Source organism: Perissodus microlepis, chromosome 18, assembly GCF_051167445.1.
Source record: "Perissodus microlepis isolate ML-2025 ecotype Zambia chromosome 18, ASM5116744v1, whole genome shotgun sequence".
NCBI classification, from domain to species: Eukaryota; Metazoa; Chordata; class Actinopteri; order Cichliformes; family Cichlidae; genus Perissodus; species Perissodus microlepis.
Window position 1 is genome coordinate 16,536,033 of NC_140478.1, and position 27,091 is coordinate 16,563,123.

Below are 27,091 nucleotides of genomic sequence, written 5' to 3' on the forward strand. Positions count from 1 at the left end.
GGCCTCATAGGGACTGCTTTTGCATATGAAACGTTGGCCATGTTTATTAGCAGTATTTGTCTTTTTGTATGCATTATGTATGTATCTGACAATAAGGAAAAGCATAATGAATTTCTTTTAAGTTAAAGTTAATGGACTTTGACTTTAAACAAAACTTAATTCCTTGAAAATCTAGATACACTCGCCTGCCACTTCATTAGTTACACCTTAAGATACACCTTGTTAGTTCCCTGTTTTCTTTCAGAACTGCCTTAGTTATTTGTGATTCAGATTCAACATGATGCTCAAAACATCCTTTAGAGATTTTGGTCCATATTGACATGACAGCATCACACAGTTGCTGCAGATTTGTCACCTGCACATCCATGATGTAAATCTCTACTTCCACCACATTTCAAAGGTGCTCTATTGGATTGAGATTTGGTGACTGTGTACGCAGTTTGAACAGAGTGAACTTATTGTCATATTCAAGAAACCAATATGAGGTGATCTAAGCTCTAGTCTTCTATTGTTCAATTTGCCTGTAGGAACTCTTATCTCACAGTAGTGGCACCCGGTGTGGTCTTCTGCTGCTGTGGCTCATCTGCTTTAAGGTTTGACGTATTGTTTATTTAGAGATGCTGAAAGAAGTCTGGTTTGTCACCTCTGACCTGTGGTATCAACATGGCATTTTCACTCAGAGAACTGCTGCTCAATGGATATTTTCTGTTTTTTCCAAACCATACTCTGTAAACCCTAGAGATGGTTATGTAGGAAAATCCTAGCAGATCAGCACCTTCTTAAATATTCAGACCGGCCCGTCTAGTACCAACGACTATCCCATTTCTTCCCCATTCTGATGGTTGGTTTAAACTTCAGCAGGTAATCTTGACTTTGTCTACATGTCTAAATATGCTGAGATGCTGCTATGGTATTGCTATTGGCTGATTTTGGTATTTGCATTGACAAGCAGTTGAACAGGTGTACATAATGAAGTGACCGGTGAGTGTAGATGAGTGTAGATATGTTTACTGAATTATGACCAGGTAAATTATGTATGAAATATAGCCGTCTACACACAACATTATCATATGAATAACTCTGTGTCTACAGCACAGAAAATGTAACTAGTCGGTCTCAGTTTCTGAATATGAATTAAAGAAAAGTTTATATTTTTAGCAAAACAGCAGGAAAATTAAGATAAATTTTATTAACTTTTATTACTAATGTAAAAGGGTATATAATATAATATAATATAATATAATATAATATAATATAATATAATATAATATAATATAATATAATATAAAAAACTGTATAAAAGTCCAACACGTATTTTTTACGTAATAAGCCATCACCGGTAATTGACTTTAGATCATTAAAACTACATGACCCAGAATGCAGCACTATTGTTACGCATGGGGTCCGCGTCGCGCCGGGCAGGGGAAAAATTACGACTTTGCGCATGCGCCTCATCTATGTTGTTGTTTGTGGCGGTAAGATGGCGGCGCTCGGAGATACCTCAGCTCCGGGGGTGAATGGGTTAATACAACAATTCACAGCAATAACAGGTAAAAATAACATTTTAATTAGCGTTTATTTCAGTCAGTGGATTTTTGTGCTCATATAGGAACACTTCCCTCGCCGGATAAATCTTGAAATCCGTGCGCAGATGAGAAAACGGGCGTTAAGTGTTGCTCTTGCTCCTGCGCTGCCAGTGGTTTGCAGAGGGGAAAAAGCACAGGCACAGTTATCAGCTAAACTCAAGTGAAAGACTCGGAAAATGAACCTTAAAGCCGCCAGCTTTGAAACTTATTTTTAATCATCACTTAAAAATGTCTGCTTTTCTTATTAGTGCTCGTTAAAGACACAATCTCGCTAACCTAGAGCGGTTTGTATGCTCTTTTTTTGCGTGGCGTGTTGCTCGATAATGTGGAATGGAGGTCGGCTGTTCAACATTTCCCTTCTTCATCACCACCAGCCAGACTTCATGTTGTTGCTGTCACTATGCCTCTGACTGTGGCCCCAGACACTATTTATTGGTCACAACCTGAGGACTCCGAGTGTCAGCGCATACACTATCTATAGTTTATCAGCACTTTGACACAGTGGACGGTGTTTTTTAAGTTATTAAGCGGCAAAGAAGAGGGAGACTCTGTTAAGGGGCTGCTACTTTATACGGACATGCGCAGTACAGACCAGAATTTCATCGTCGCCCCGCGGCACTCCGCTTATAATTCAGGTTCATTCAGATGTGGAGTGTCCAAATCACTGTCACGACGTTGTGGACTGCCGCCATGTGTGTCATTAAGGCATTTTGCATTGTTCAGGTTTTTTCGCACATTTCCGTTTATTTACCAAACATCGCGTGGTATATGCAGAGCATTTCCGCCCACTAAACCTTTTCTGAACTGAAACTGAACTATCATGCGGTTGTTTGGCGTTAACTCATTTCACTATAGTGATAAAGCGTTAGTTTAAGATGTGCTTTGTTTGTCCTAAAAGTTGGGGAAACTCGGTTAAACAAGTAAAGCATTTTTTTCCCATTTAAAATCAAAATAAATATAAAAGGTAAAGTAAATGTGTCCATTGTCAAAGTGACATGTGGTTGCTTCTGTGACCACATATACGGAAAAACAAGTAATCAAATACTAAGATACTAAGTACTACTAGACTATGTTGTCACGTGATAATAAATGGCATTTGATCCCTTGAGTGAATAAAACACGTGTGTATGTACTCATAATGTTTAGTGAGCTGGTTATAACTTTACTTTGGGCCTTATGTGGAACAGTTATAGCATAACACAGTGAAGTTTGAACATTTAAGAATTTTTAATGAGGTCAGTGTTGCTGTTTGCCACACTCTGTGCTTTGCTTTCACCCAGTTATATGATTTTATTCATACTGCTGACAGTGTTGTGAAATTATTGGTGAGGTTTGCATAAAGCAGAAAAAAAGACTTGATCCAGTGTAATAGGAAAAAAAAGCGGACAAAAGGTTCACTGTCACGAGTTTGATGTGATGCTGGTGACACCTTGGTGCATTGGTTAGTACCGCTTTGGAATCCATCTTTGGTACTCCAGCTTCCTCTAATAGTTCAAAGACATGCTTGTTTAATGGTGATACTAAATTAGCTCTAGGTGTGAATGTGATGGACTGGGAACATGTCCAGTGTGCCCTGCCTTTCTATGAAACTTGGGATAGGCTCCAGCCTTATGTGACCTCACAAGTGGAAGATGGATACCTAGACTGTGATATACCACTCTCAGAAAAACATGAGCATTGTAATATAGCAAGTAGAGATTGAGGAAAAAATTGATAGAGCGAAGTATGATGATATTTTGTGTAGTGATGTTGTGTGAATACAGGGATGCTAAATATTGATATTGTATTAAACAAGTTTAAATACCCTGGGAATACTGCAAACAAGGGGACTGATCTAATGCACCATCATCCCGAGATAACATTAGCCAAGCAAAATTAAACTAAATCAACTGAACTGAAAACACTGGTGACACTTAGCTTGACAAAGCAACTACCTAATTCACAGCTAATGGCTAACTCAAATGAGTAAAAATAGGACAGCGGCTTCCTTGTATATAAAAATAATCGGCTGTATTTAATATTTTTCTATTCTGTGACCACAACTTGTGCTAACTAAATGTTTATGGCATTGGTGATTGCACGGTTTGCCTGATAGGTGGTAACTTTTCTACAAACAGTAACAGTCTCACCTGGACTGACTGCAGTCAGCTTCAGAGAGATTGTTGGAAGTTTACAAATAATTGCGTCTAATCTATTCTTGTAGACCGATTGCTAACATGTTGCCATCGGTCTGAATGAGTCGTGAGCACAGCTCGAGGAGGACTGAACTGGCTGCTCACTGGTTGTATTCTGGTAATATTTCTCACCCCAACTGGTTGCAGCAGATGGCCTCCTGGTTCTGCTGGAGGTTTCTTCCTGTTAAAAGGGATTTTTTCTTTCCCACTGTTGCCAAAGTGCTTGCTCATAGGGGGTCATATGATTGTTGGGTTTTTCTCTGTATGTATTGTTGTAGGGTCTACCTTACAGTATGAAGCACCTTGAGGCAACTGTTTTTGTGATATATTAATAAATTCAATTAAAGTTGAATTATGAACAGGAAGGTTGCTGAGTGTAACTGTTAAATGTTAATTTCTGTGTATATACACAGCAACAGATATGTGATTTTCAACAAATTGTCACAGGTAATTGCTGCATTAACCAAAATAGACTGCATTTAGTTAACAACTTGACCCCAATTATTCGCAGACCAATAGCAGACTTATGGCAACATTTATGGCAGTTTTTAGTGACAGTGTTGGTTTGCTTGACAGTCTTTTATAGCAAAAAATATTAAAAAAAAAAAAAAGTTTTATCACACCAATGTAATTAGGGCCTGGCCAATAAAGTTTTTTTTTATGTATTTTTTTTTTTAGCACCGATACCAATATTTGATTTTCAGCCAATATTTTGTTTTGTTTAGGCAGTCAAAACAAAAAAATATTTGTGATGTGTGGTTATTTATGATTCCCTACTAAGATAATATGACAGTGCATTTTAAAAATAAACTTTTATTGTCATGAGAAGTGGTAGATTGCTCCTTGTACTCTGCCCAACTCTGCTTAGATTAGCAGGTTGTTGTTTGCGGTGATTCAAAATTGAGTTGCCATCAGAAAAAAAGCAGAGTGCCCTCTAGTGGGAAAACTATGCAACGTCAACACTCATAACACGGTGGAAGTGCATTTTGTTCATTTTGACTTTATTCATTTTTATTTATCAGCATCTATGAGATTTCCAATACGGATATATTAGCAAATACCTTATAGCTACTGGTTGAAAATATCGGTCAGCTGATATTTGGCTCTAAAATACAATGTGCCACTATGAAATTCTCAATGTTATTTGTTAATCTGTAAACATTTGTGAACGCATTGTGCTCATGGTTGGTGCCTAAATATCTAACTCTTCCAGGGGCCACAGAGAGTGTAGGAAAACATATGCTGGAAGCATGCAACAACAACCTGGAGATGGCAGTGACCATGTTCCTAGATGGAGGCGGGATTGCAGAGGAGCCCAGCACCAGCTCCAGTTCTGCAGCGTCAAGCAGCAGAGCGCCCTCTACAGAGTAAGCTGTGACTTTTCTCCACAATCCTAGGTCAGACAAAAGTAAAACAAAATCCACAGAGTTAGTTTGTCTGTTTTGGTCATGTTTTATTTCAAAAATGGAAACTTCTCTAATTTTCTGCTGATTGTTTATCCAAGTTTAGAATCTGTGTTTACCACAAGCTGACATGAGACGAAAAATAGCATTCGTTTCATTGCTTCCTTATCATACTAAATGTTGATTGTTTATAATATGATTACAGATCTTTTACAGCTGATTGCTTTTCTACATAAATAACTCTGTATATGTTGCCTTCATGTCTTCCTCAGTGAAGTGCGGGCTCCAATTCCTCAGAAGCAGGACATATTGGTGGAACCAGAACCCCTTTTTGGAGGTATGTTGTTGCTTTTATTTTTCAGTCCTGCTTAAGGCAAAGAAATCTTGATGTAGACTGCCAGCTGTCTGTAAAGATGATGATGATTTTTTTATTTGTTTACTTATTTATTTTTTTATTACATATATTCAGTGCCAAAGCGAAGAAGACCTGCTCGATCAATATTTGATGGTTTCCGAGACTTTCAGACGGAAACAAGTGAGTATTTTCCAAAATGTACAAGTTAAAGCAAAGCAAATGTGGCAGTGCTGTTTCCTAACAATCACCATTAAAAGTCTGTCTCATATTTCTATTGTGGCATCTTAACTTCCAGTAATGACTGAATGAATGTTTTTCTGTTCCTAGTCCGCCAGGAACAGGAGCTGCGTAACGGTGGAACAGTGGATAAGAAACTGAGCACCCTGGCAGACCTTTTCCGTCCTCCCATTGAGCTCATGCACAAAGGCAGCTTTGAGACGGTGAGGAGTCACTCACAGGACACTGTACCCACACCTTTATTCAGCCTGTGTGAACTTTCAGCCAAATTTTAGATGATGACTGAGTAGGTAGATGGTGAAAACCTGCAATGTCATGCTTCCTTGCTTGTGATCGCACACCGCTAATGCAAAAACCTGTTCCCAAAAAAGTTGGGAGGACTAAAATTTGTGTAAAAGCAGATTGCAATGATTTGGCATAACACAAATTTGACTGTTTGTAGTGGAAGAAACAACATCAAATGCTTAAAATCAGAAATTTTCTCATCTTCTGGAAAGGAAACACTATGTTTTTCTCACTAGTTTGACTGCTTTGAAGGGGCAGTTACTTCAAAACAGCATGACCCCCACCTAAGGAAACACTGGGAAATGCTAGATGATATATGCAGGTTTTAGGCCAAAATGTGCCACCATTAAGGGGACTTTCCTTTTTCTAACTTTAGGGAGTTGGTGCCAAAAATAGATATTTATAATTATTTAGAATATGTACCAGTATCATTTCCTAAATGTAGGCCGATATAAACAAAGACAGTAGAATTTTTAGCATAGTTGCAAAGAAAAATTAGATTTGATAAAAGTTCGACTTTATTTGACCTTGGAGAAGAGGTCAGAGGTCAAAGTAATGTGATATTGAGAATCCCAAAAGATCATTGCCTTTATTTTTTTTACATTGTAAATATACCAGTAAGAAACCTAGGTCGTGTCCAAATTCATGGGCTGCATCCTCCTGAGGACCTGGCATTCACGGTCTACGTGGGCCTCAGAAGGTCGGGTAGGCTGGAAGTAAACGGCTGTGAAATTGGACGGTCTAGCCTTCAGATTTGCGTCACCGCTGTCTCGGTGGAGTCTAATTAACTCAGCTGTCTGCTCCTTGCTATCTAAAATATAACAGGACACTGGTGTAAATTCTCGACCATCTCACACTTCTGTTTAATCAGTTTTCTGTTTGACGTTTATTCAGCTGTGTGAAAACCAAGGAGGAACCCACCCGGGGGAATTAATAAAGTTTTATTTTATCTAATCTAATAACTTTAATTTCAGCCAAACCGATTTACTCACGAACAAATAAAACACTGAAAAAAGCCAAACAATAACATTTTTAGGTTATCTAAGTATATTATATTATATTATTTTTAACCTGAGTAGCGAAAGACCGTGGTGTTCTGAAAATGATGTGCCGGGAGTTTGCCGTTCTCGGCGGCTCTAGTGACCTAGCGGCTTAGCTCCCAGTTAGCTATCGAGCTGGTGGATAACAGACGTCTCCGAAAACGTCGGACAACTTTTGCAAATATGTGATATCTTGATAAAGCGAGCAGGTATTTGAAGTTTACACAGCTACATTCTCCCCTGAAAATATGTTAAAAGTTTATTTTGTGACCCAGAAAGAGTAATAAGAATAATATTAAAAACTTAGTAGCGGCCGCCATTGTTGAAAACTGGAATTGGCTGGGCCGCGCTATGAATTCTGGTATATTGTGGGCCACGATGGATACACCCAACCCATCCTTCAAATTCGGGGAAAAGGAGGACAGATTTGTCGGCTGCAATCGGAGGAGTCTACGAATTTGGACAGCCTTCGTCACGTCGCTGTGACGCAATTGGCCTACAAATGCAGCCTCAGGAGGGTGCAGCCCATGAATTTGGACACCCCCATAGTTTTAAATATCTCTATATAGAATTATTATCACTTTGACCTTCAGATCATTCTATTGACCTTGAAGGAGAGGTCAGAGGTCAAACGTGACATATTTTAAATCTTTATAAACTATTTTCTGTATGTTGACAGTATTTACCACAATATTCAGAGTCACAGTCACTAAGTCTTTTAATGGATTGTTAACACGACCCCACCCCTAATTTTTTTTAATCAGAATTCATACAAAAAAATTCAATAAAAATTTCATGTACACACAGAATTACACATAACGACTAGGGCTGCCACAAACGATTGTTCTGATAGTCGACTAGTCACCGATTAATTTTGCGATTAGTCGACTAATCAGATCATCATCCATTGGACGTAAAACTACAGCTTATTGCACCAGCAGCATCTGCTCTTATATAACTATCATTAGCTTACAGCTTTAAGTGTTTAAGGTGCTAACTAAAAATAAAGACAAGATGATAGTTTATTAAATTTTAATGAAATTTGCAGATTGTTTAGGTGAAGTTTAATAAACTCAGCCGTCTGCTCCTTGATATCTAACATATAACGGGACACCGGAGTAAATTCTGGAGCATCTCACACTTCTGATAATCAGCTGTGTAAAAACTATAACTTTGATCTCAGCCAAACCGATTTACTCAGGAACAAATAAAATACTAAAAAAAGCCAAACAATAAAATATTTAAGTTATCTAAGTGACTTATATATGTTTAACCTGAGTAGCGAAAGACGGAGGTGGGTTTGAAGCCGGGAGTCCGGTGTTCTCACGACTCTAGTGAGCCTCGCCCCCGGCTAGCTATCGAGCTAGTGGGTAACAGACGTCTCTGAAAACGTCGGAGCGCTTTTGAAAATATGTGGTGTCTTGATAAACTGAGCAGATATTTGAGGTTTACACAGCTACATTCTCGCCTGAAAATATGTTAAACGTTTATTTTGTGACCCAGAAAGAATAATAAGAGTAACGTTAAAACTAACTAGCTGCCGCCATTGTTGGAAACTGAGCTGGGCTGCGCTATGAATTCTGGGACAGAGCTACTTCTTCTTCTTCGGGGTTTAACGGCAGCTGGCATCCTTGTACATGCAGTGCTGCCATCTTCTGTTTCAGTCCGTTATTACACTCTTAAATCCTACTACTTATTCCTGCGTCTTTTGTGATCTTACAAAGCTTCAAACGATGCGTCGACTATTAAATTAGTCGTCGACGATTTTGATAGTCGACGTAATCGTGACTAGTCGACTAATCGTGGCAGCCCTAATAACGACACACAAGAATGAAGAACAGAATTTTTCGCTTTCAGCATTTGATTTGTAGTCTTTGAACTATTTCCAGTTGAAATCAAGGTTTCAAGGTTAGTTAATTTTATTATTTGTTCTCCACCAAGCAAAAGATATGTTTTGCGTTTAAATCAAAACTTGCAGACTTAATGATTTCCATCATAAAGTACATTTGTCTTTGTAAATTGTGAATTCCCTCTAATTCCATATGTCTTTCTTTACATTTATAGGCTAAAGACTGCGGACAGATGGAAAACAAATGGCTAATGATCAACATACAAAATGTTCAGGACTTTGCCTGCCAGTGTCTGAACAGAGATGTGTGGAGTAATGATTCAGTGAAGACCATCATCAGAGAACACTTCATATTCTGGCAGGTATGAGGTTTTAAGAGCGCAGTGTGGTGTTTTCTATGATGCATGGCGTTATTCGTGAGGGAATTTATTTAGTCCATCCATCCATCTACAATTTGGTAGTTAGGTGTTAGCACCATCATCTCACAGCAAGAAGGTCCTGGGTTTGAATCCACTGGGTAGCTCAGGCCTTTCTGCATGGAGTTTGTATGTTCTCCTTGTGTGTGTGTGTGTGTGTGTGTGTGTGTTTCCTCTGGATACTTGCTCCTACAGACCAAAGACATGCATTTATAAAGTTTGGGTTTTTTGTTCTACACAGGGTATAAAATGCTTTTTTTAAACCTGTAAGGATATACTTTTATCATGCATGTTATATTTTTCCCATGTATGGACAAAATTTAACAATGGTATAACTTCAATTGCAGCTCAGTGTGTAGCAGTGCCACAATCAACACCTCTGGTTTATGCTATCAGAGCACTTAAATACCACCCTAATTCTTGCAACGAATACAGCAAGCCAAGCCAAAAAGTACATCAAGCCTACATGTTCACTACAATAACGAGCAGATGTGCCTGCTTCTGAGCAGTTGAGACCATCATACACGTCTGCTGTGTGTAGGTGTCACTGCAGTCACATGCTGCTTATAGCAGATGGCAAACGACTGGCTCGTTCGTGGGTGGGGCGAGACAACTGCTGGCATGTCATATTGTAAGATGTGGATTATAGTCTTTAGAAAATGCAGTACTCATTGATCAAAGGTGTTTAAATTCTGTTTCGTGTTTAAAATTGCCATCAGGTGAATTAGCCATCATTGAGCAAAGATGGGAATGTGTATTTTTAGAGCTGTAAAAAACAACAAAAGACAAAAAAAAAAAAAAGAAGCCGTTTTACCACGTAGAGGTAAAAGGTTGGTTGGTATTGGTGAGTGAGGCTATACTTTTCTGTTTCTGAAGTGGGGTGTGCCTGAGTAAGAAGTAGAAAACTCTGGCCCTGTTAGCTCTAAAGGGCTTAAAGTGAGAGTAAAAGTTCAAAATAATGGGCTATGGAGAGGAGCAGCACAGTGGTGCAGCTGTTAGCCTCAAGATGGTCCCAGCTTGGGCCTTTTGGTGAAAAGTTTTCATGTTCTATGCATAAATGCAGGGGTTCTTCCTTTTAAAAGGAAGTTTTTTTCTTCCTACTGTCACCAAGCACTTGCTCATAAGGGGTCATATACTGTAATAACTGTAGGGTCTTTACTTTACAAAATAAAGTGTCTTCAGATGACTGTTGATGTGAATTGGCGATATATAAATAGAAAAGAATTGAATTGAATTCCTCACACAGTCCATAGAAGACATGGATGTTAGGTTAACTGGTAAATCTAAATTGGCTGCAGGTGTGAATGTGAGCGTGTCAGTCTCTGTGTGTTAGTCCCATGGCAGACTGGCTACCTGTCCAGGGTGTACCCCACCTGGGATAGGCTCGAGCCTGACTGTAACTCTGAATTGGATAAGTGGAAGAAAATGGGTGGATGATGGAGAGTTGGGGAGGGAGGTACTTTTCCAAAGCAGTCCACCCGTCTTTGCATTATGCAGTGTGGGCACACTTTAAGTCCAGTTTATATTCTATCGTTCATTTTCTTCCTCTGCAGGTATATCATGATAGTGAAGAGGGACAAAGATACATCCAGTTCTATAAGCTGAACAAGTTTCCCTACATTTCGATCCTGGATCCACGCACAGGTGAGTGTTTGTGGAAGGCTGATTGATGATGAGGGTTTGCTGATGTACGAACACACTCACACCATTGAGTTGTTTCCAGCTGATCAAGAAAACAAACAAATAAGTGACTTACTGGCAAGATTAGAGTACAGCTCTCACTCTGAGAGGCTTACAAAAGCAGTTTTTATTATAAATGCACAGGAAGATGATGTCTGCATGCATAATTTTTGTACTAAAGCGACACAATTGGATATTATGTCACAATAAACTGTGTAAATCTGCAGTGTTGATCCAAACTGATGTGTGCGTCTCTCTCTCTCTTTTCTTTTAATTAAATACTTAATTATTTCCTGCTTTTGGTGGCTGTTATTATTGACCGGTTCTGTTCAAACCATGTTCACATTAGGTCAAAAAATGGTGGAGTGGAACCAGCTGGATGTGGCGTCGTTCCTGGAGCAGGCAACTGGCTTCCTGGCAGAGCACGGGCAGCTCGACGGGCCGTCCTGCCACGCACCTCCTGCCAAACGAGCTCGCTCTGTGGGTCTCTCATCTCATGTGTCACCTCTAATTCCCTCTGTGTTTCTGCTCTAATAAGAGCTCCTCGCTCCTGCTGTGGCTCTGTTGGAATTTCCTCAGTCACACCTCTGATCAGTTTTAGAGGCATCTGGGATGTTTGTTAGGATTTTGCATCAGAGCTTCAGGGTTTGGATAAATGTCATGCTATGATCAGTATCAGCATATTTTAGTGCTGTGATATTTGATGTTGTCAGTGTCACACAGCCATCCATATTGTTAAAAGTCTTTTTGTTGCTTTACTCAGATCTTTGTTACTTTTTTTTTTAAACAATTGTACACTATTTTATCTTTTAGGAAAGTTTAATCGATGCCAGTGAAGACAGTCAGTTGGAGGCAGCAATCCGAGCTTCTCTACAAGAGACCCACTACGAGTCCTCAAATGTCCCCGAACCCCCCGATTCTCCTCGATCAGACGATGAATCGGACGCAGAGCCTTTCTCTGACAGCGAAGGGCCTTTCTCTGTTGACGGCTCAGACAGCGAGACGCCAGCACCCCATGAAGAGAAAAGTTCGACCGGCAAACACACTGCGACCCCCTCTGCAGCCACTGCAGCCCAGCAGCGTCTTCATCCTGATAGCTCCACTTCGTCCTACAGAAAATCACCGTACAAAGAAAACAACCACAGTCACAAGAAAGAGGAGAGCAAAAAGAACCACCTGGAGCCCTCGGCTCCCGGGCCTCGTCATCCCCAGCCTGATTCAGACTCTGGTGGGAATCACTGCGCCCCACTACCTGAAAGCGCAGGAACTTCAAAGATCAGCACCACCACAACCTGTGATGTGGACTGTCCTGAGGACAATGGTACGACAAATGAAAAGTATTTTAGGTTTCATGAGTGTGCGTGTGTGTGTGTCTATATGTCTGTTTTTGATGCAACCATAATAAGGTGAGCAGCAAGTTTGCTTTAAAAAAACAAAAGTCTAAAGGCCTTTGCGGACGTGCAAACTCTTTCCAAATATTTTGTTTTTCTACATGCTCAGGGTATTAAAGCCTTAAGGTGTCTTAAGAGCCCACTTATGCCAACACATAAGTGGGTGCTGCTGGACTGACTCCTTTTAGATCAATAATAGCCGTGAAGTCAGTCCTAGTCAGCTGAATGTAGACAGACCCTTAATCCTACTGTACTATTTGGTCCCTTTGGCTGGATTTAGCATTAGTTTTATTGCTGGAGTGTGTGTGAAGAGTTTAATCGAAATGTGTACCATATATGACCAGTGAAGACTGGTACTAAGCACTAGACTTTCTGACAGTTTCTACAGTCACATCCCTTGCAGAATGTGGTGGTTGTGTGTTGTTTTTACTTGGCGGGACCCAAGTGATAAGTATGTTAGTGGTTTCACTCGTCTTGTCTAATGACAGTCTGGTTTAATATCTGTGTGCAGGTACCTTCTAGTGGTTGTAGTTCTGGAGTATAGACAGAAAAAGCAATGAGTGTAGCTTCTGTGACGTCTCCTATTGTTTAGTAAAGTCCTGTCATAAAACCTCAAGCCGAGCATTTTTCCCCATTGCCACCCTCACCGCCACTCCACTAGTCCGTATACTGACGTCTCTACTGACAGCTTAATAGTTTGAAAGCGGAGCATGACAAGGCTGCTATAGAACTGAGTTGGAGGAGTCGCCCTCTGCTGACCATTAAATAGAATGCAAGTTTAAGGCAATTTATATTGGCTTCGCTTTTCAGAACCTCTAGGCCAGCCTCCTTCTTACTGTCTATGGAAGTATCTGTTAGAGTAGCGATTCCTCTGTTTGTGCTTAGGACATATTAAGAAATCTAAACACAGTCCCTCAGCTGGGCACACAGTCGTAGCTGTTAATTCAAAGATCAATCCATTGTTTATCTATGTGATGTGTGTTTTTTATGCTTTGTGATCAGTGTGTTCTGGCATTTTTAAGTATAGTGGCTTTTCAGTTCTGACAGCATCATCTTAGAAACTGTTTTGTTTTTAATAGGTCCCAAAGCCAGGTTGATGCTCCGCTACCCTGATGGACAGAGAGAGCAAATTTCATTGTCTTCTAAAGCAAAACTTTTGGTAAGTGAACCCCAAAATCGCTGATATTCAAGTAAAATAAACAGTAGTACATGTTTATAATGCCTAATAAACATGGCAACATTTTTTTTAAATCTTTTTTTCCCCTACCTTCCAAATTATACTCTCTCTTTAAGGCCCTGGTAAGACACGTCCAGTCTAAGGGTTATCCTAACGAACGCTTCGAACTCGTCACCAACTTCCCCAGAAGGAAGCTCGCCCACTTGGACTATGACATCACGCTGCAGGAGGCAGGGCTGTGTCCACAGGAGACTGTATTTGTGCAGGAGAGGAACTAGCCTTCCAGACACACTCACTTTTCGCTTGTCTGTATCTCTGGTAGACCTCACCCTTTCACCAATGATGTGGGATGATGTTACTGGCCTTGATCCCATAACCTTTTGTTCTGGAGGTGGCCCTGGTTTTTGCCAAGACAGATAAGGGTGGATGGGCTACTTTCACCGATACTCCACTAGTCCGAATACTGACGTCTCTACTGACAGCCTAATACCTTTGTAGTGCTCTACAATTGGCCAGTAAGGTTTAATGGATGCCAGCAGTCTTTAATGTTTTTAATAAACTATATACTCTGCTCTGAGGCAAGCCTCATTTAGCTTTCAACACTGAGGCATACCAGAACAGAATATATATCATATAGCTCGTCTTCAATTAAAAAAATGAAAAAAGAAGAAAAAAACACAAATAATAGATCACTAATTGATGATGGGCCACAAGGGACTTGTACAAAGAGACTTTTACCTCTCAGAAAGGACATTAAATCAGTCAGAGTTTATTTTCTAGCTCTTCTTGTTATTTTCTCTACCTGGGACAGGTAAAGGGAGGCTCATTCTTGTTTATTTTGACCCAAATTTGGTCTCTCACTCGGTCATTGTTGAAACAGTTGTAATTATTTGGAAGGCAGGGGCGCTAAGAGGCCAGGTCCAAAAATTACAAAGTCGTGAAAATGTGTCTTTTGATACAGAAGGGAATGAATAAAAGGTGGTACATCTCATCAGTCACACCTACACTGTACAGAGATGGCTTAGAGAGACTGATATTTCGATGTAGTCATTGTTTCCTTTCTTTTTTTATATGCTGCCAAGAAAATATGCTGATGTTGAAATATAACCACCAGAAAACAAAAAGAGAGGTTCTGCTTCATCTTTTTTTTTTATTATTATTATTTTGAATTGTTTGTGTGGCTTTAATTTAAAGTTAAAACCCCAATCACTTGAACAGCTAACAGAGTAAATAACTTCAGATTCAGCTGGAACTACTGAGAACACAAATGTGTAGTGCACCTCACTTTAAAGATTAAGCATTTTAGTGTGTCCATACTACGTTTTGACATGTTTTATTCCTGGAGCCTCGGTGAAACCAGTAAGAGTATTTTATATCTTATGTGTAATGTACACTTCTCAAAAAAATGACAGGAACACTTGATCATCACAGTATAACACAGATGGTTAAACTTCAGGGGTTTTCAGTTGGTAACCACAGCTCCCAATGGGGATCCATTCCACCTGGTTTGGTCCAAATGAAGTGACAACAGCTGCACTGGACAGGCAACTCCCCCCTGCGCAGGGAAGGCCACAGACTATTGCTCCTGACTGATTTTCCTCTAGTTCTCCTTTTTGGAAGTGCCCTTGCCAACAGTGGCAGCATGAAATGATACCAGTTAGTCCAGCTCTTCTGTGATACCATATGCAAACAGGCAGTTCAAGGTTTTCTGTCTCCTAGTACAGCCTTGAAGGTGTAGATGGGTTATTGCACAAGGAGAACTAGACAGAGCCACAGAGGGGGCATCAGCTCAGCAGCAGGACTGGTATCTGGTTCTTGATGCGAGAAGGAACTGGAGGAGCACTGCCAAAGCCCTACAAAATGACTTTCACTGGAATACTTGAGCATGTTTCTGATAGAAACACTACCTGAGGGTGGCATGAATGCCCAGCAGTTTTTAGTAGGACGTGTGCTCACAGTACAGCACCGAGCAGCTCAATTGGTGATGGCCTGACAACACCAGAGCTTGCAGGTTAGCCACTGGTGCCCTGTTCTCTTCACAGATGAGAGCAGACCACCTTTAAACAACATGAAAGAGTCTGAAGATGTTGTGGTGAATGTTTTCTGCAACATTATCTAGTATGACAGGTTGGGCAGTGGTGGTCTCAAGTGGGATTTCCTTGCATAGAGACCTTCATGTGTTAGCCAACAGCTGTTGGGTATAGAGATGAAATCCTCAGATTCACTTTACATCTTTTGCTGGTGCAGAGTGATGCCTTGCCTCGTGTGGGCAGTGTGTAGCCATAGTGGTAAAGACATAGGTATCATGGCCCTAGAACAATATTTATGAGTCCCACAGATTATCTAGTGCCTCACTTATGCTCTGATCCAGGATCTGGGAGAAGATGAACCAGGGCACCATCCACTGTCTGACCAGGAGCGTACCCAGATGTCTGAAGTGCATGGAGGCACATTGAGGCTGTAAACATTACTGAGCCAGATTAGTCTGATCACTCTGATTTAAATTTATAACTTTTTTGGTGTGATTTGATGATTTTGGTTTCCACTGGCTTTTGTTACATAATTTTGTTCTCAGCAAATTACAGTGTGTATCAGTAAAAACGTTCAGCCTGAATATTTTCAAGAACCAATGTGTGATTTAAGTGTTCCTGTAATTTTTTTTATTTTATTTATTTGGAGCGGTGTATTTAGATTTTATTTTGTGCTGAGGCTGTTAAAGACTTTTCTGTGTGTCTGTTCAGACTGAGCAGGTTTGTGTTTCTTAATATGGACAGATGGTGGTGATAACGTACCTTAAATACCAACAAGTCCCCGAACGCAGGTGAAAAAGACCACTAAGACCAAAAAGACACTGACACCAATATTTTATAAGCAGTGTTTTAAGTTTTAACTGTTCAGATTTAAAAAAAAAAAAAAAGTTTTAGGAATTAGGCATTCTCAATCATCAAGGTAAGTAAATCTCCAAAAGTTGATTCTGTTCATCTGGACGTAGCGTTTCGTCACTTGGAGTCATGCACGTGTTAACTGGTGCAGGGGTTTCTGTGGTGGAGTATGAGCTGTTCCCTTCCCAGAGATTTTTCTGTGTTTAGGTTTTTCACTCAGGTCCTGGAAGAAAAGAGGTGATGTTTCTTAAAAATGTTATAGTGATCTATGTCAGTGGTAACAATCATAAGGCCGGGGGACTAGAAGCAGCCCAGCAAAGATCCACTATCTGGTCCACTGGAAGACTTTGGAAAATGTGAAGGAGGGCATGAATTTTGGACTTTTCGATGGATTTATTAGATTTAGATTTCATTCATTTTTCTTGCTGATAAAGTCTCCTCCATGGCCTTTCATACAATGCCAAAGTAATTAAGAGACAGATAAACAATTAAATGACAGAAAAGTTCCATCAGCTATTAAAAAAAAAAATGTTTTTTAAAGTGGGTTCACAAAAAAACAACAAAAAAAGCATTTTCTTTGAATTAACAGAAGCTTTGTTTTGTAATTAGAGCACAGTCTGAGCTACCAGACGTTGTCTAATTTTGCGTATTTATTTCTTGCAGTTTAAGCCCAAACAACATTTCTTTAACATAAAGAAAAACTAAGATATGCTGTTGAAATTACATGGCTGCTTTTATTAAGACACCACAGCCAAGTGTGTAGTTAAACTTCTTTTTATTAACTGAAATGGGAGTTTAACTGGTCCAGATAAAAAATGGGCTGTATGTGCTGCAAATTGAATGTTGGCTTCAAATTTTGTCCAATCAATCAAAATATCTTTCTTGGCAAATAAGAAATCTCACAGTTAATACAAGACTTGATGCTCCTGCATTTCCAGTTTGATGGGTTGACATATTGTTTGTCACACCCACCTAGAAGCAGTTGTCTGGTCTTTTTAAACTAATATGTGACCACTGCTGTGACTCATAGATCAGAATGAGATCTTTCCAAAAGAAAAATTCCTGGACAACACCTTAAAATTGTTATTAACAGTGCCTGCTGTGGGGGGCAATGGTCAGAGGTGAAAGAGTACAGTGTGCAGCTGTGCAAACAGATGAGGAGTCTTGAGTCTGTTTCACTCCCCTCGCTGTGTGGATAATACAGTATGAGACAATCATTCTTTCACCTCCTGCTTTTTGTGTAAAGGACAAGGGTGAATAAACACAGGAGGGTGAAGGGAAATTTTATTGCTGACTAAAACAGAACAGCTAAAACCATTTCCCCCCACGGAAAATCGTTAAGCCCATCAGAAGTTTCGCAAGTCTGAGATTACTGTGTGTTCCAAAATCACATCTTCAGAGCAGGAAACTCTTTAAAACTGATGGATTTTCTTTTTCACTTTGTCAGTCAGTCAGAGAAATTGTGTTTTTCCCCTGCTGAATTTCTGGTGCCTCCAAATAAAGAAGGAGCAACAGTTTAAAAGCCCACATCGAGTAGCAATGACCTAAATTAATTTCACACTGAAGCCAAGTTGATTAATCGGTGCTGAACTTTTAATGACGCAGCAGGACAGCAGCCCTCAGGCTTTGTTTGTTCAAAGGGTTTGTCTGTTGCATAAAAGGCTGGTGACCCCAGTTGTCTGATTACCTCTTAGCTCATTCTCAGAACGAATCAATAACAGTTAATAAACAATGAGCCATTTTTGGGTTGAGTTTAGACATAAAGTTCAGTTTGGACATCACATGAACCAGTACTCAGACTGGGATTTTAGTCTTCTGTGTCCCTTGGGGAGCTTTTTCAGAGTTTGAAAACTTTATAGGAGCTCCAGTGAAGATGCTGTTGGTGCTTGATGTGTTGACCTTTGATTTGTTCCTTAGGAGTCCCAATTTTATGACCTCCATGGAGTACCCACTTATATTTATGCATATTTGGAGAGTTTTTAGACTCTTGCAGGTTTTGCACATTTTCTTTTGTACTCTTAATGAAATAGATTTAACTCAATCAACAAAAAGTTACAAGAAGCTACTACAACTTGACTGAAATCCATTAAGTATTGCTCATAACAGGAAGAGATGCAAATTACCTCATATAAGATCCTTGCATGCAATTGTGTATCCCAGAATGAAAACCTAGCATGGAGGTTCAGTGGCTTTTCTGTAGACCTGCAATAGATTGTGTAAAAACACAGATCCTGGGGAAAGTATACGAATATCTGAAAATGCCCAGGAGCAAAAAGAAGCAAGGTGCCACCATAAATCTTTCAATAACTGGCCACCAGTTTCCCAAAACACACCTGAGTAGCTCACTTCAGCATGATCCTCCAGTCTTCCTATCATTTCTCTCAGGGCTGGACTGGGACAAAAAATCAGCCCGGGCATTTTGACTAGAGACCGGCCCACCAGGTATTATAGAAAAACCATAAAGCCTTTGAATGAAAACAAACGTCGTTGTGACAGTGATGTACACTGTCTTGTTGGTACATATGTATCAATCTAATAAACTTAAACCTACACCATCCTCCCTATTCTGCTATTCTAAACAGTACTTAGCCGAAACCCAAAGACTGCTTGGTTGAGTTAACTTCCTGAACTATCTACAACATATGGTGGAAACCTGAAATTAAGACAGAGAAGACTAGAGGTGAGACATGACCATTACTGAATATTAAAAATAATAAATGACAGATTTAGTGATATTTTCATAAACTATTTATTTACCACATCAATAAACAGCATGGCAGGGCAAAATATTTTTTCTAACATGGCAACCTTTTAAAAGTGAAAGGAGACAGAAAGACAGGTGAGAAAGAATAAAACTTAACTGACTTTTTGATGGCATTTTACACAAAGTACTAGTACAGTATCTAGAAAATGTGGGAAAATACTGGCATCATGTACAGTACTTTCTTCTGAAGAAATTATGTTGGGACCCTGAAAAAAACTTACTATGTACAATAATGGATTTCTATAAATTTGACATCAGATGAAAACTTTGGTTGTAAGATTCGGATAATTATTTGTTAAAAGCTAGAAATTTTAAATGAGAATAAGAAAGAAAAGTATTTCTTTGTGCCCCCCTTTCCCTGTTAATGCTCTACCTGGCCCCATGGCAAAACTTTGCCATGGGGCCAGGTAGATCCTGGTGTAAGTTGTCTCTCAGCAAAAATATAAAACAACCTAATTTATAATTACATATACCTAACTAATAGGGTTGCCAACTCCCAGCACCCTCTGTTTCAAGATGCTTAATTGACAAAACTTTATTCAAACTGTGGTGTATTTACCACAGAATATAAAAATCTCCTATATTCTTCAAAATCAAAAAGTCCAGGTTACAACTCACAAAAACAACTAAACCAAATAAAAAATTAAAAACTAAATAAGTCAACATGTATAAAGACAATAAAAAGTTCAAAATCTAATCTTACCCAACCCAGCACTGCTGGATGAGCGCATAAACAGCAGGCATGCAACTTGAATAGCGCTAATGTATTTCTACTTGATCTAAGTAGGTCTAGGTCATGCTATTTTCAGTTTTGGCTGTATTTTGTTGGAAAACATTGTTCTTTTCACTCCATACTAATTATTTGAGCTTTCCTTACTTGTTATTTTGCAGATAAACTGCATTGTCATACATACAGCGACGCAGGGATATATAATCATTTAAACTCATCAAAAGCAAACAGCAACAGCAAATTCAAAAGCCCATGAGCCACGCATCCGAGTCCCAGTTATATATAGTTTAGCATTTTAAAACCTTTCTGTTTTGATAAACATGGTGGTGATTTTAGTTTGTGGCAGCAGCTAAAGCTTGGCTGAAGCAGGGTCACGCAACAGACCAGTGAGACTGGAAAAGAAAAAAAAATCAAGACGTTGCAGTGATCCAGGGAAAGTAAACCTGAATGAAACGCTCTGGTGGGATCCTAAGTGAGCTGTGCATAAATAAATCCCTGTAAACCTCAACAGACTGGCCCTTTTTTAAATCCATGCTTGACTGCAAGCGTTTATTTAACACGTTCCCGTCTGCTTAAATAAAGTTGGGTTTTTTGTTCATTATTCGGCCTGTCATTGCTCACAGCTGAGGTAAAGACGGTTAATGAGATACCGACTGTTATTTGTCCGCGAGGAAGTAGCTAATCCCCTGCTGACCTCTCTGTGCTGCAGACCGTGCGGAAGCGCTGCTCGGTATAGCACCTGTGAGCCTCAGGACCTCCGTATCTGGCATCCATTAATTTAGCTTTTTAGTTTTAGGATGGAGGAGCTGAGGTGCAGCTCCCCTGTGCTTAAGTTGGACCTGAACAACTTCGACTCTCCCGGAGCAGAGAGCAACCGACATGTCTTAACGAACCCTCGCTCGCTTGAGTCTTGCGCTCGGCTGGGTGTAAAACCGGTTCAGCTTCTAATTAAATCTCTAAACGACTTCATTGCTGAGCGACAGGACACGCCGTTTGAGACAATGAGAGTCATGCATGAATCTTATGAAAAGGAGAGGCTGAAGACTTTACAAAAGTGCGGCCAGGAACGGCGGAGGATTATCCAGGCGGCCGGGGACAGGCGGCCATGCAGCAGTAAAGCCTCAGGCTTGGAGGTGTTGCCTGACACCAGACTGGAAGAGCGCTCAACAGAAATGCCCTATGCTGATCTCTGCTCTGAAGAGAAGGCTGTTAGCAGGTCCTCCTGCTCTGCTCCTAGTAAAAGGGATCCAGAGAGGAGCACATTGTGCAGCTTCAACCTGGGAGACCTCATACACTCCCCAGCTACCGAGAAGAAGCTGAAGAGGCTCACCAAGAGCATCCAAAAGCAGATGTGTGTCACAGTTTCGGAGAGAGACCAGAAGATAGCTGCTCTGATGCTGGTGAAGCATGAGGAGGAACAGGCTCGTTTGAAGCTCAGCCAGCAGGAGGAATGGGAGCGACAGGAGGCCCGCAGGCAGGAGGAGGCCCAGCAAGTTCAGGCAGAAAAAAAGAGGAGGAAGAAGCTGAAGCGGAGTATGAAACGCTGGAACGAGGAGCTGGAGGCCCGCAGGAGGCTGAGGGAGCATCGAGAAAAAGAGAAAGCAGAACAGCTTAAGCAGGAGGTGCTGCTGCAAGAAGACCGATGGAGAAGGCTAAAAGAGGAGGTGGAAGTGTACCGCAGGGCAAAGATGGAGGGTACACAGAAGGAGGCGGAAGAGCGCAAACGCTACCAGGAGAAGCTGCTGAGCGAGAAGGAGGAGGCGGGGAAGAGGGAGCGAGAGAGGGAGAGACAGGTGGCAGCGGAGAAGGAGGAGAAGGTCCTGAGGAGCAAGATGCTGAAGGAGAAGGGGGAGCGGAAGAGGCTGCAGGAGGAAAACCATAAAGAGCTGCTGAGACACATCTTGCTGAAACACCAGGTTGAGCTGCAGGGGGAGGAAGAGGAGGCGCAGAGGAGGAGCACACTGGAGAAGAAGTTTCAGCACTCCTGCCAAAGGCGTGCCAAGTCTGTAGAGGCACGACTCGAAGAGCTTCGGGAGCGGGCTGCCCGGGAGGAGGAGATGAGTCAAAGAGTGCAGCTGAGGGCCGAGCTGCAGAGCGTCCAGCAGCTCACACACAAGCAGATCCTGGTCCAGCTGAGCCAGAGACGCATGGAGAGAGCCGCCCTGCACGCCTCAGCGCAGCACAGACGCAGAGCTCAGAAAACCCGGCAGAACAACAAACACAGGCAGCTCTGCCACCAGAGGCTCAGAGAGGAACTACAGAGAGAGGAGGAGGCGGCGAGGAGAGTCAGAGAGAGCCGCATCTCCACAAAGGAGCAGAAGAGGGAGCGGCTGAGAAGGCAGCGAGAGCAGATACAGGAGGAGGCACAGAGGCTGGCTCGGGCTTCCTTTCACATGAGGGAGAGAGTGAGGCAGCAGACGCACAGCCAGACCTTTGATCAGATGGCGCTTGAGGCTCAGCTGAGTGCGTCTTTAAACCGCATGAATCTGTGAACTCTATTCAGACTCGGTTTTGCACCTGTACACTCACCCAGAGCTGCTTAGAAAAGGATCTGCAGTCAAATAATAGCTCCAGAGACTTCCAGAAATACTGAGACACATCACTGTTCTCTGCACTTTGAATGTAAATGAATTTAAATTCATTATAAATGGTCCCCAAGATGCAAGGGCCCTTGAACATCATATCAGAGCTGTTCTTAAAAAATCATTTTTGGCCATTGTAATGACAGACACATGAACATTTGGTGATTTTAATAATCCAAAAAGTCAACTTTTTATTTGATAGAGTGCAGTAGCTGGGATACAGTTTCAAAGACTTCCAAACGGTTTCATTTCATTTTATCTAGTTGAGGTTAACTGCTTAGATCAGCAAGACCTCTGAGTGACCTCCTGTCAGGGTAAACTTTACAGGCACCATTGTGTCTCCTCAACCATTTGTGTTCAGTACTTCACAACAGTGTATTCATTTATATTTGACCCCTGGCTAGTTCTTAAGCCTGAGATGAGATTGATTGTGTAGCAACACATTATATGCAACCCACATTCAACTAGTGACAACAAATATAACCATCCGGCACTTAAAGATTGATGGCTAGAGCGTTTAGCTGTTAGTAGACTGCAAATAAGAGGGGAGGGGATAGTCTGCAGAGGTTGGAAAGGAATCAAAGTGCAGTCCTACTGCAATGCTCTGAATGAGCTATGAGGACACGAGAGGCCAGAGTTAATGTTTGCTAGACCACGGTGTTGCCTGTTTTCCTGTTAGTCTGACTACTGCTAGTGTGTTATAAAATCTTTATACCACTTGAAGATTTTTATTACGCGCAAGATTCAAACAGAACAACGCTGTATCACTTTAATGCTATGCCATAACAGATGTTTGATTTCACCATTAGCAGCATGATCATGTATGCCACATTTTTAATAATTACATGAACTGTAAACGGGAGCACTTCCTGTATTCAAATTGGGGTCACATGTTGGACAAATCATCAAAGAACTCCAAGGAACTCTCTTTTCAGACAATATTAAAGAAATCTTTATTCTCATGGCATGGTATTCAACTTAAAAAAAAATAAAATAAATCCAGCAAATGAGCCCTGATCAGGGAGTTCATAAAAACACTGGATTTTATTCTAGTGGTGTTGCACCAATGGCAAGCTTCCACCGAGGGTCAGAGTGGAATTTTCCACCAGTAGGAGGAAACAGGAGTCGATCAATATTTATCAGACTGAAACAAAAATTAAATAAGCAACACTCGACAGCATCAACCACAGACAGTGATTTAAGGCATCCTTAAAGACAAAGAAGTTTTTTTTTTTTTTTTTTTAAAGTAGTTAAAATCCAAGTCCTCGGTTGAATCAGGGTATTTGGTGGCCTGTCATTTATAAACCCAAAAACCTTCCTTTTGGCTAATACTCCCTTTGTCATGTCTTCTGTGGTCACTTCCAAAGGTTTGTAGAGCAGATGGGTTACATTTATGGAAACCTAATTGGTCTCTAACCTGTGCATGTGTTTTCATATGGGTTCATACATGAACTGTGTTTAGAGCTTAATGAATAAAGGACAAATTTAAGTGTAAAATATCTTAACTTTGGTTTACAATAGAAAAACTATGAAATTAAAATTCAATCTCAAGATATTCAGGGTAGCTGTTAAAAGGGGAATTCTGCTCCACACGTTAAACATAAGAAGTAAACAAGCTTTAGGTCAGTCGATGCTGCAATCTACAGCGTTGTGTGGCGAAAACAAAAAAGAATCAAGTATAAAGTAAATAAATAAGCCATTATAAAACCAGAAGACATTTCACGTGTTTCAATATTTCACATGTTGCACACACTAAAGGAGCTGAAAGAAGAAAGAAGGAAAGTAAAGGTAAAAATTGCTCTAAGTGGCAGTGAGTCAGTAAAACATCTGATAGTTCTTGATACGTACCTCACCTGCTGCCAGGAACCCATCTCCGTCTAACGTATCACCTAACATGAGAGTTGCTGGACCAGTTTACCGGTTGGTCTTCTCATTTGGCTGCAGTTATTATCACTTCACATTGAGAGGTTCAAACCTTTGCCCCTTTTCTGTGTTTGGATGTTCTCCGCGTGTCCCTGGTTTTGTCCCAGCCTTATTCCACACTGCACAAGCATGAATGCTGAGTCAGAGAGATGATTCTAAATTAGCGTTAGCTGCAGCTGTGAGTGTGAACAGTTGGCCCGTGCCTCTGTGATAGCAGACAGACGGTAACCTGTCCAGGCTGCCTCTCACTCGACACGATCCCCACCATAAACCAACTCAGACAAACAACATTATAAAAAAACTTTGTAGTTTGTATTATTGCACATTTATAATCTGAAAATCCAGCCATATTTTCAAACTCTTAGCCACAAAATATAATAATATAAAGTGTACGCCCTAGAGACCTTATTTTCTAGGTGAGAGACTATCGAATTATTTGGTTGTTCCTGTAAATCTATTCACCTTTCAGGATATTTAATACCTCAACACGCCTTCAGCGGACCGTGGCAACAAATAAGAGCTGTTTCTGCTTCCTCTGAATGGAAACTCAATTCAGCTATGAAAATATATTAGTTACCTGATTCTTTATCACCTCCCAGAAAGCTTTTTGACACCCAAACAATAGCCTGACACAAATCCAAGTTACACTGAAATAAGAGGAACAAGGTAGACTCTGCCAAAGCCCATTTTGTCCTCCGATCATTGTGGCATACAGTACAGGTGCTCAGAGTTTTCCTTTCACCCCCTTTTAAAATAAATTGCCCTTATGTTTTCTTTTAGTCATCGTGCAGTCCGAGGGCCAGCAACATCGGAAGCCCCACACCGATGATGAGGGTGAGGCTCTCCAGGAGCCCCAAGTGTCTCTGCTGGTGGGCTTCAGCTCCAGACTGCTGCTCGGAGTCCAAGGGCAGCTCATCAGTCCTGCTGCTGCTGATCTCAGGGAGGACATGCACCGTGGCCACATAGAGAAACATCCCCGCTGAGAAGAGCATTCCCACTCCTGTTGCACTGAGCTGATTCTCAGATGAGCTTTCTATAAATTTGACATCAGATGAAAACTTTGGTTGTAAGATTCGGATAATTATTTGTTAAAAGCTAGAAATTTTAAATGAGAATAAGAAAGAAAGGTATTTCTTTGTGCCCCCCTTTCCCTGTTAATGCCCTACCTGGCCCCATGGCAAAACTTTGCTAGACCCGCCCCTGCAGAGTTACCAGCTGTCAGCTACATAGAAAAGGATCCTGGTGTAAGTTGTCTCTCAGAAACAGTTCATAGCTTTCCTTCAACCCATTCATGTCACCTAAAAGGTAAACCTGTTTCTCCATCACCTGTTCAGCTCTGATGATTCAGTAAGGACATCTCCTGGTTTCATCTTCATGTTTCCCTCTCACCAGATAACCAAACCGATATCATGACCAGCAGCTTTACAGCTGTGGCTCCAACGAACATCAGCTGATACTTGAAATTAACATTAAATAAATTCTAACAACAGCTGATCAAGCTTAAACGTGCTGCTGTTGTTTAGCGCGACATCTGCTGGTTCCCTTTTTCTGGAGAGAAAAGCCGATCAGCTGATCATTGATCAGTTTCATGATTGAATTAGCAATTTTCTAGCTGAAGTAGTGATGAAACCGCGTTCCTGTTCACATCAACTTTAAAGTTCGACCTCCTCTGCTGTAACTGGTCAAGCCCAGAGTCGATCATGACCAACTGGCCAATCCACCACCATTCATTTATATCGTTAAAAAAAAGAAGAAATATAACCCATTCGGCCCATAAAAACGAAAAATCACAAGCGGCCCACCGGCCAAATGCCCGGTATGCCCGATGGCCAGTCCAGCCCTGATTTCTCTACAGGTTAACCATGACATCATCTGCCCTCAGACTTGAGTGAAATCCAGATCTTTTGCCAAGTATATCATGAAATGACGAGGGAACAGGCCTCAACTTGCCATAAAAAGTGCCTGTGAGTCTTAAAATCACTTATGAGCCTCTGAAAACGGGTATCTGTTTAGAAAAATCGCTGAAATTCCTAAACATCTTGATTGTTTATTTAAACTCCAGTGTGGTGACATTGCCCAAAAACTCCTGGAGTTGACTGTATGACAGGAATAATTCAGAATGACGGCTGTTCAGGTCTCAGAGAAGCAGCTCTGAATATGTCTCCTTCCACTTTAATGTCAATCTCTACTGAAGGTGCAATTAAAGTCACCATTTCTATCAGTGACGTAATAACAGTATGAATAACTGAGGAGCCCAGTGTCTCTGATTCCTGATGGAGGAGATGGATGTTTTTCTGCAAACTGACACTTTCTGAAAGTGTACTCATGTGTGGGCATCAAGATGAATCACTCCTGGCTCATGTGTCACAGTTAACTCCAGTGTTGCCTCTCACTCAAACGCCTGCCTTGAACACGCCTTCACATCTTACAGTAGCACACAGCATTTCACCTGCACCTGAAGGGGTTATTGCATGCACAGTGGAACAAAACCTTAAAAACAAAGATGACCATAAAAAATACAACAAAGCATCTGCTCTTGAAGCTCACCCGTTTATGCAGACTACAGTACTTTGTTATTCCCCAGCTCTGTGTACTCTAGGAGAACAGCCATGGATGA

General features: G+C 40.9%; 2 protein-coding genes across 2 annotated transcripts; both read left to right on the plus strand.

Annotated features, from left to right (window-relative positions):
* Positions 1 to 1,431: 1,431 nt before the first annotated feature.
* Positions 1,432 to 14,629, plus strand: ubxn7 (UBX domain protein 7). Its single transcript, XM_084912464.1, has 11 exons — positions 1,432 to 1,550; positions 4,974 to 5,127; positions 5,436 to 5,500; positions 5,633 to 5,698; positions 5,846 to 5,958; positions 9,145 to 9,291; positions 10,899 to 10,989; positions 11,375 to 11,505; positions 11,839 to 12,346; positions 13,496 to 13,575; positions 13,710 to 14,629. Exons 1-11 carry the CDS (start codon positions 1,445 to 1,447, stop codon positions 13,869 to 13,871), a joined length of 1,623 nt encoding a protein of 540 aa, XP_084768590.1. The 5' UTR covers positions 1,432 to 1,444; the 3' UTR covers positions 13,872 to 14,629.
* Positions 14,630 to 14,845: 216 nt separating this feature from the next.
* On the plus strand, positions 14,846 to 25,614 carry LOC146367622 (uncharacterized). The gene has a single exon (XM_084912463.1). The coding sequence runs from the start codon at positions 20,767 to 20,769 to the stop codon at positions 22,459 to 22,461; it is 1,695 nt and encodes a 564-aa protein (XP_084768589.1). The 5' UTR covers positions 14,846 to 20,766; the 3' UTR covers positions 22,462 to 25,614.
* The last annotated feature ends 1,477 nt before the right edge of the window (positions 25,615 to 27,091 follow it).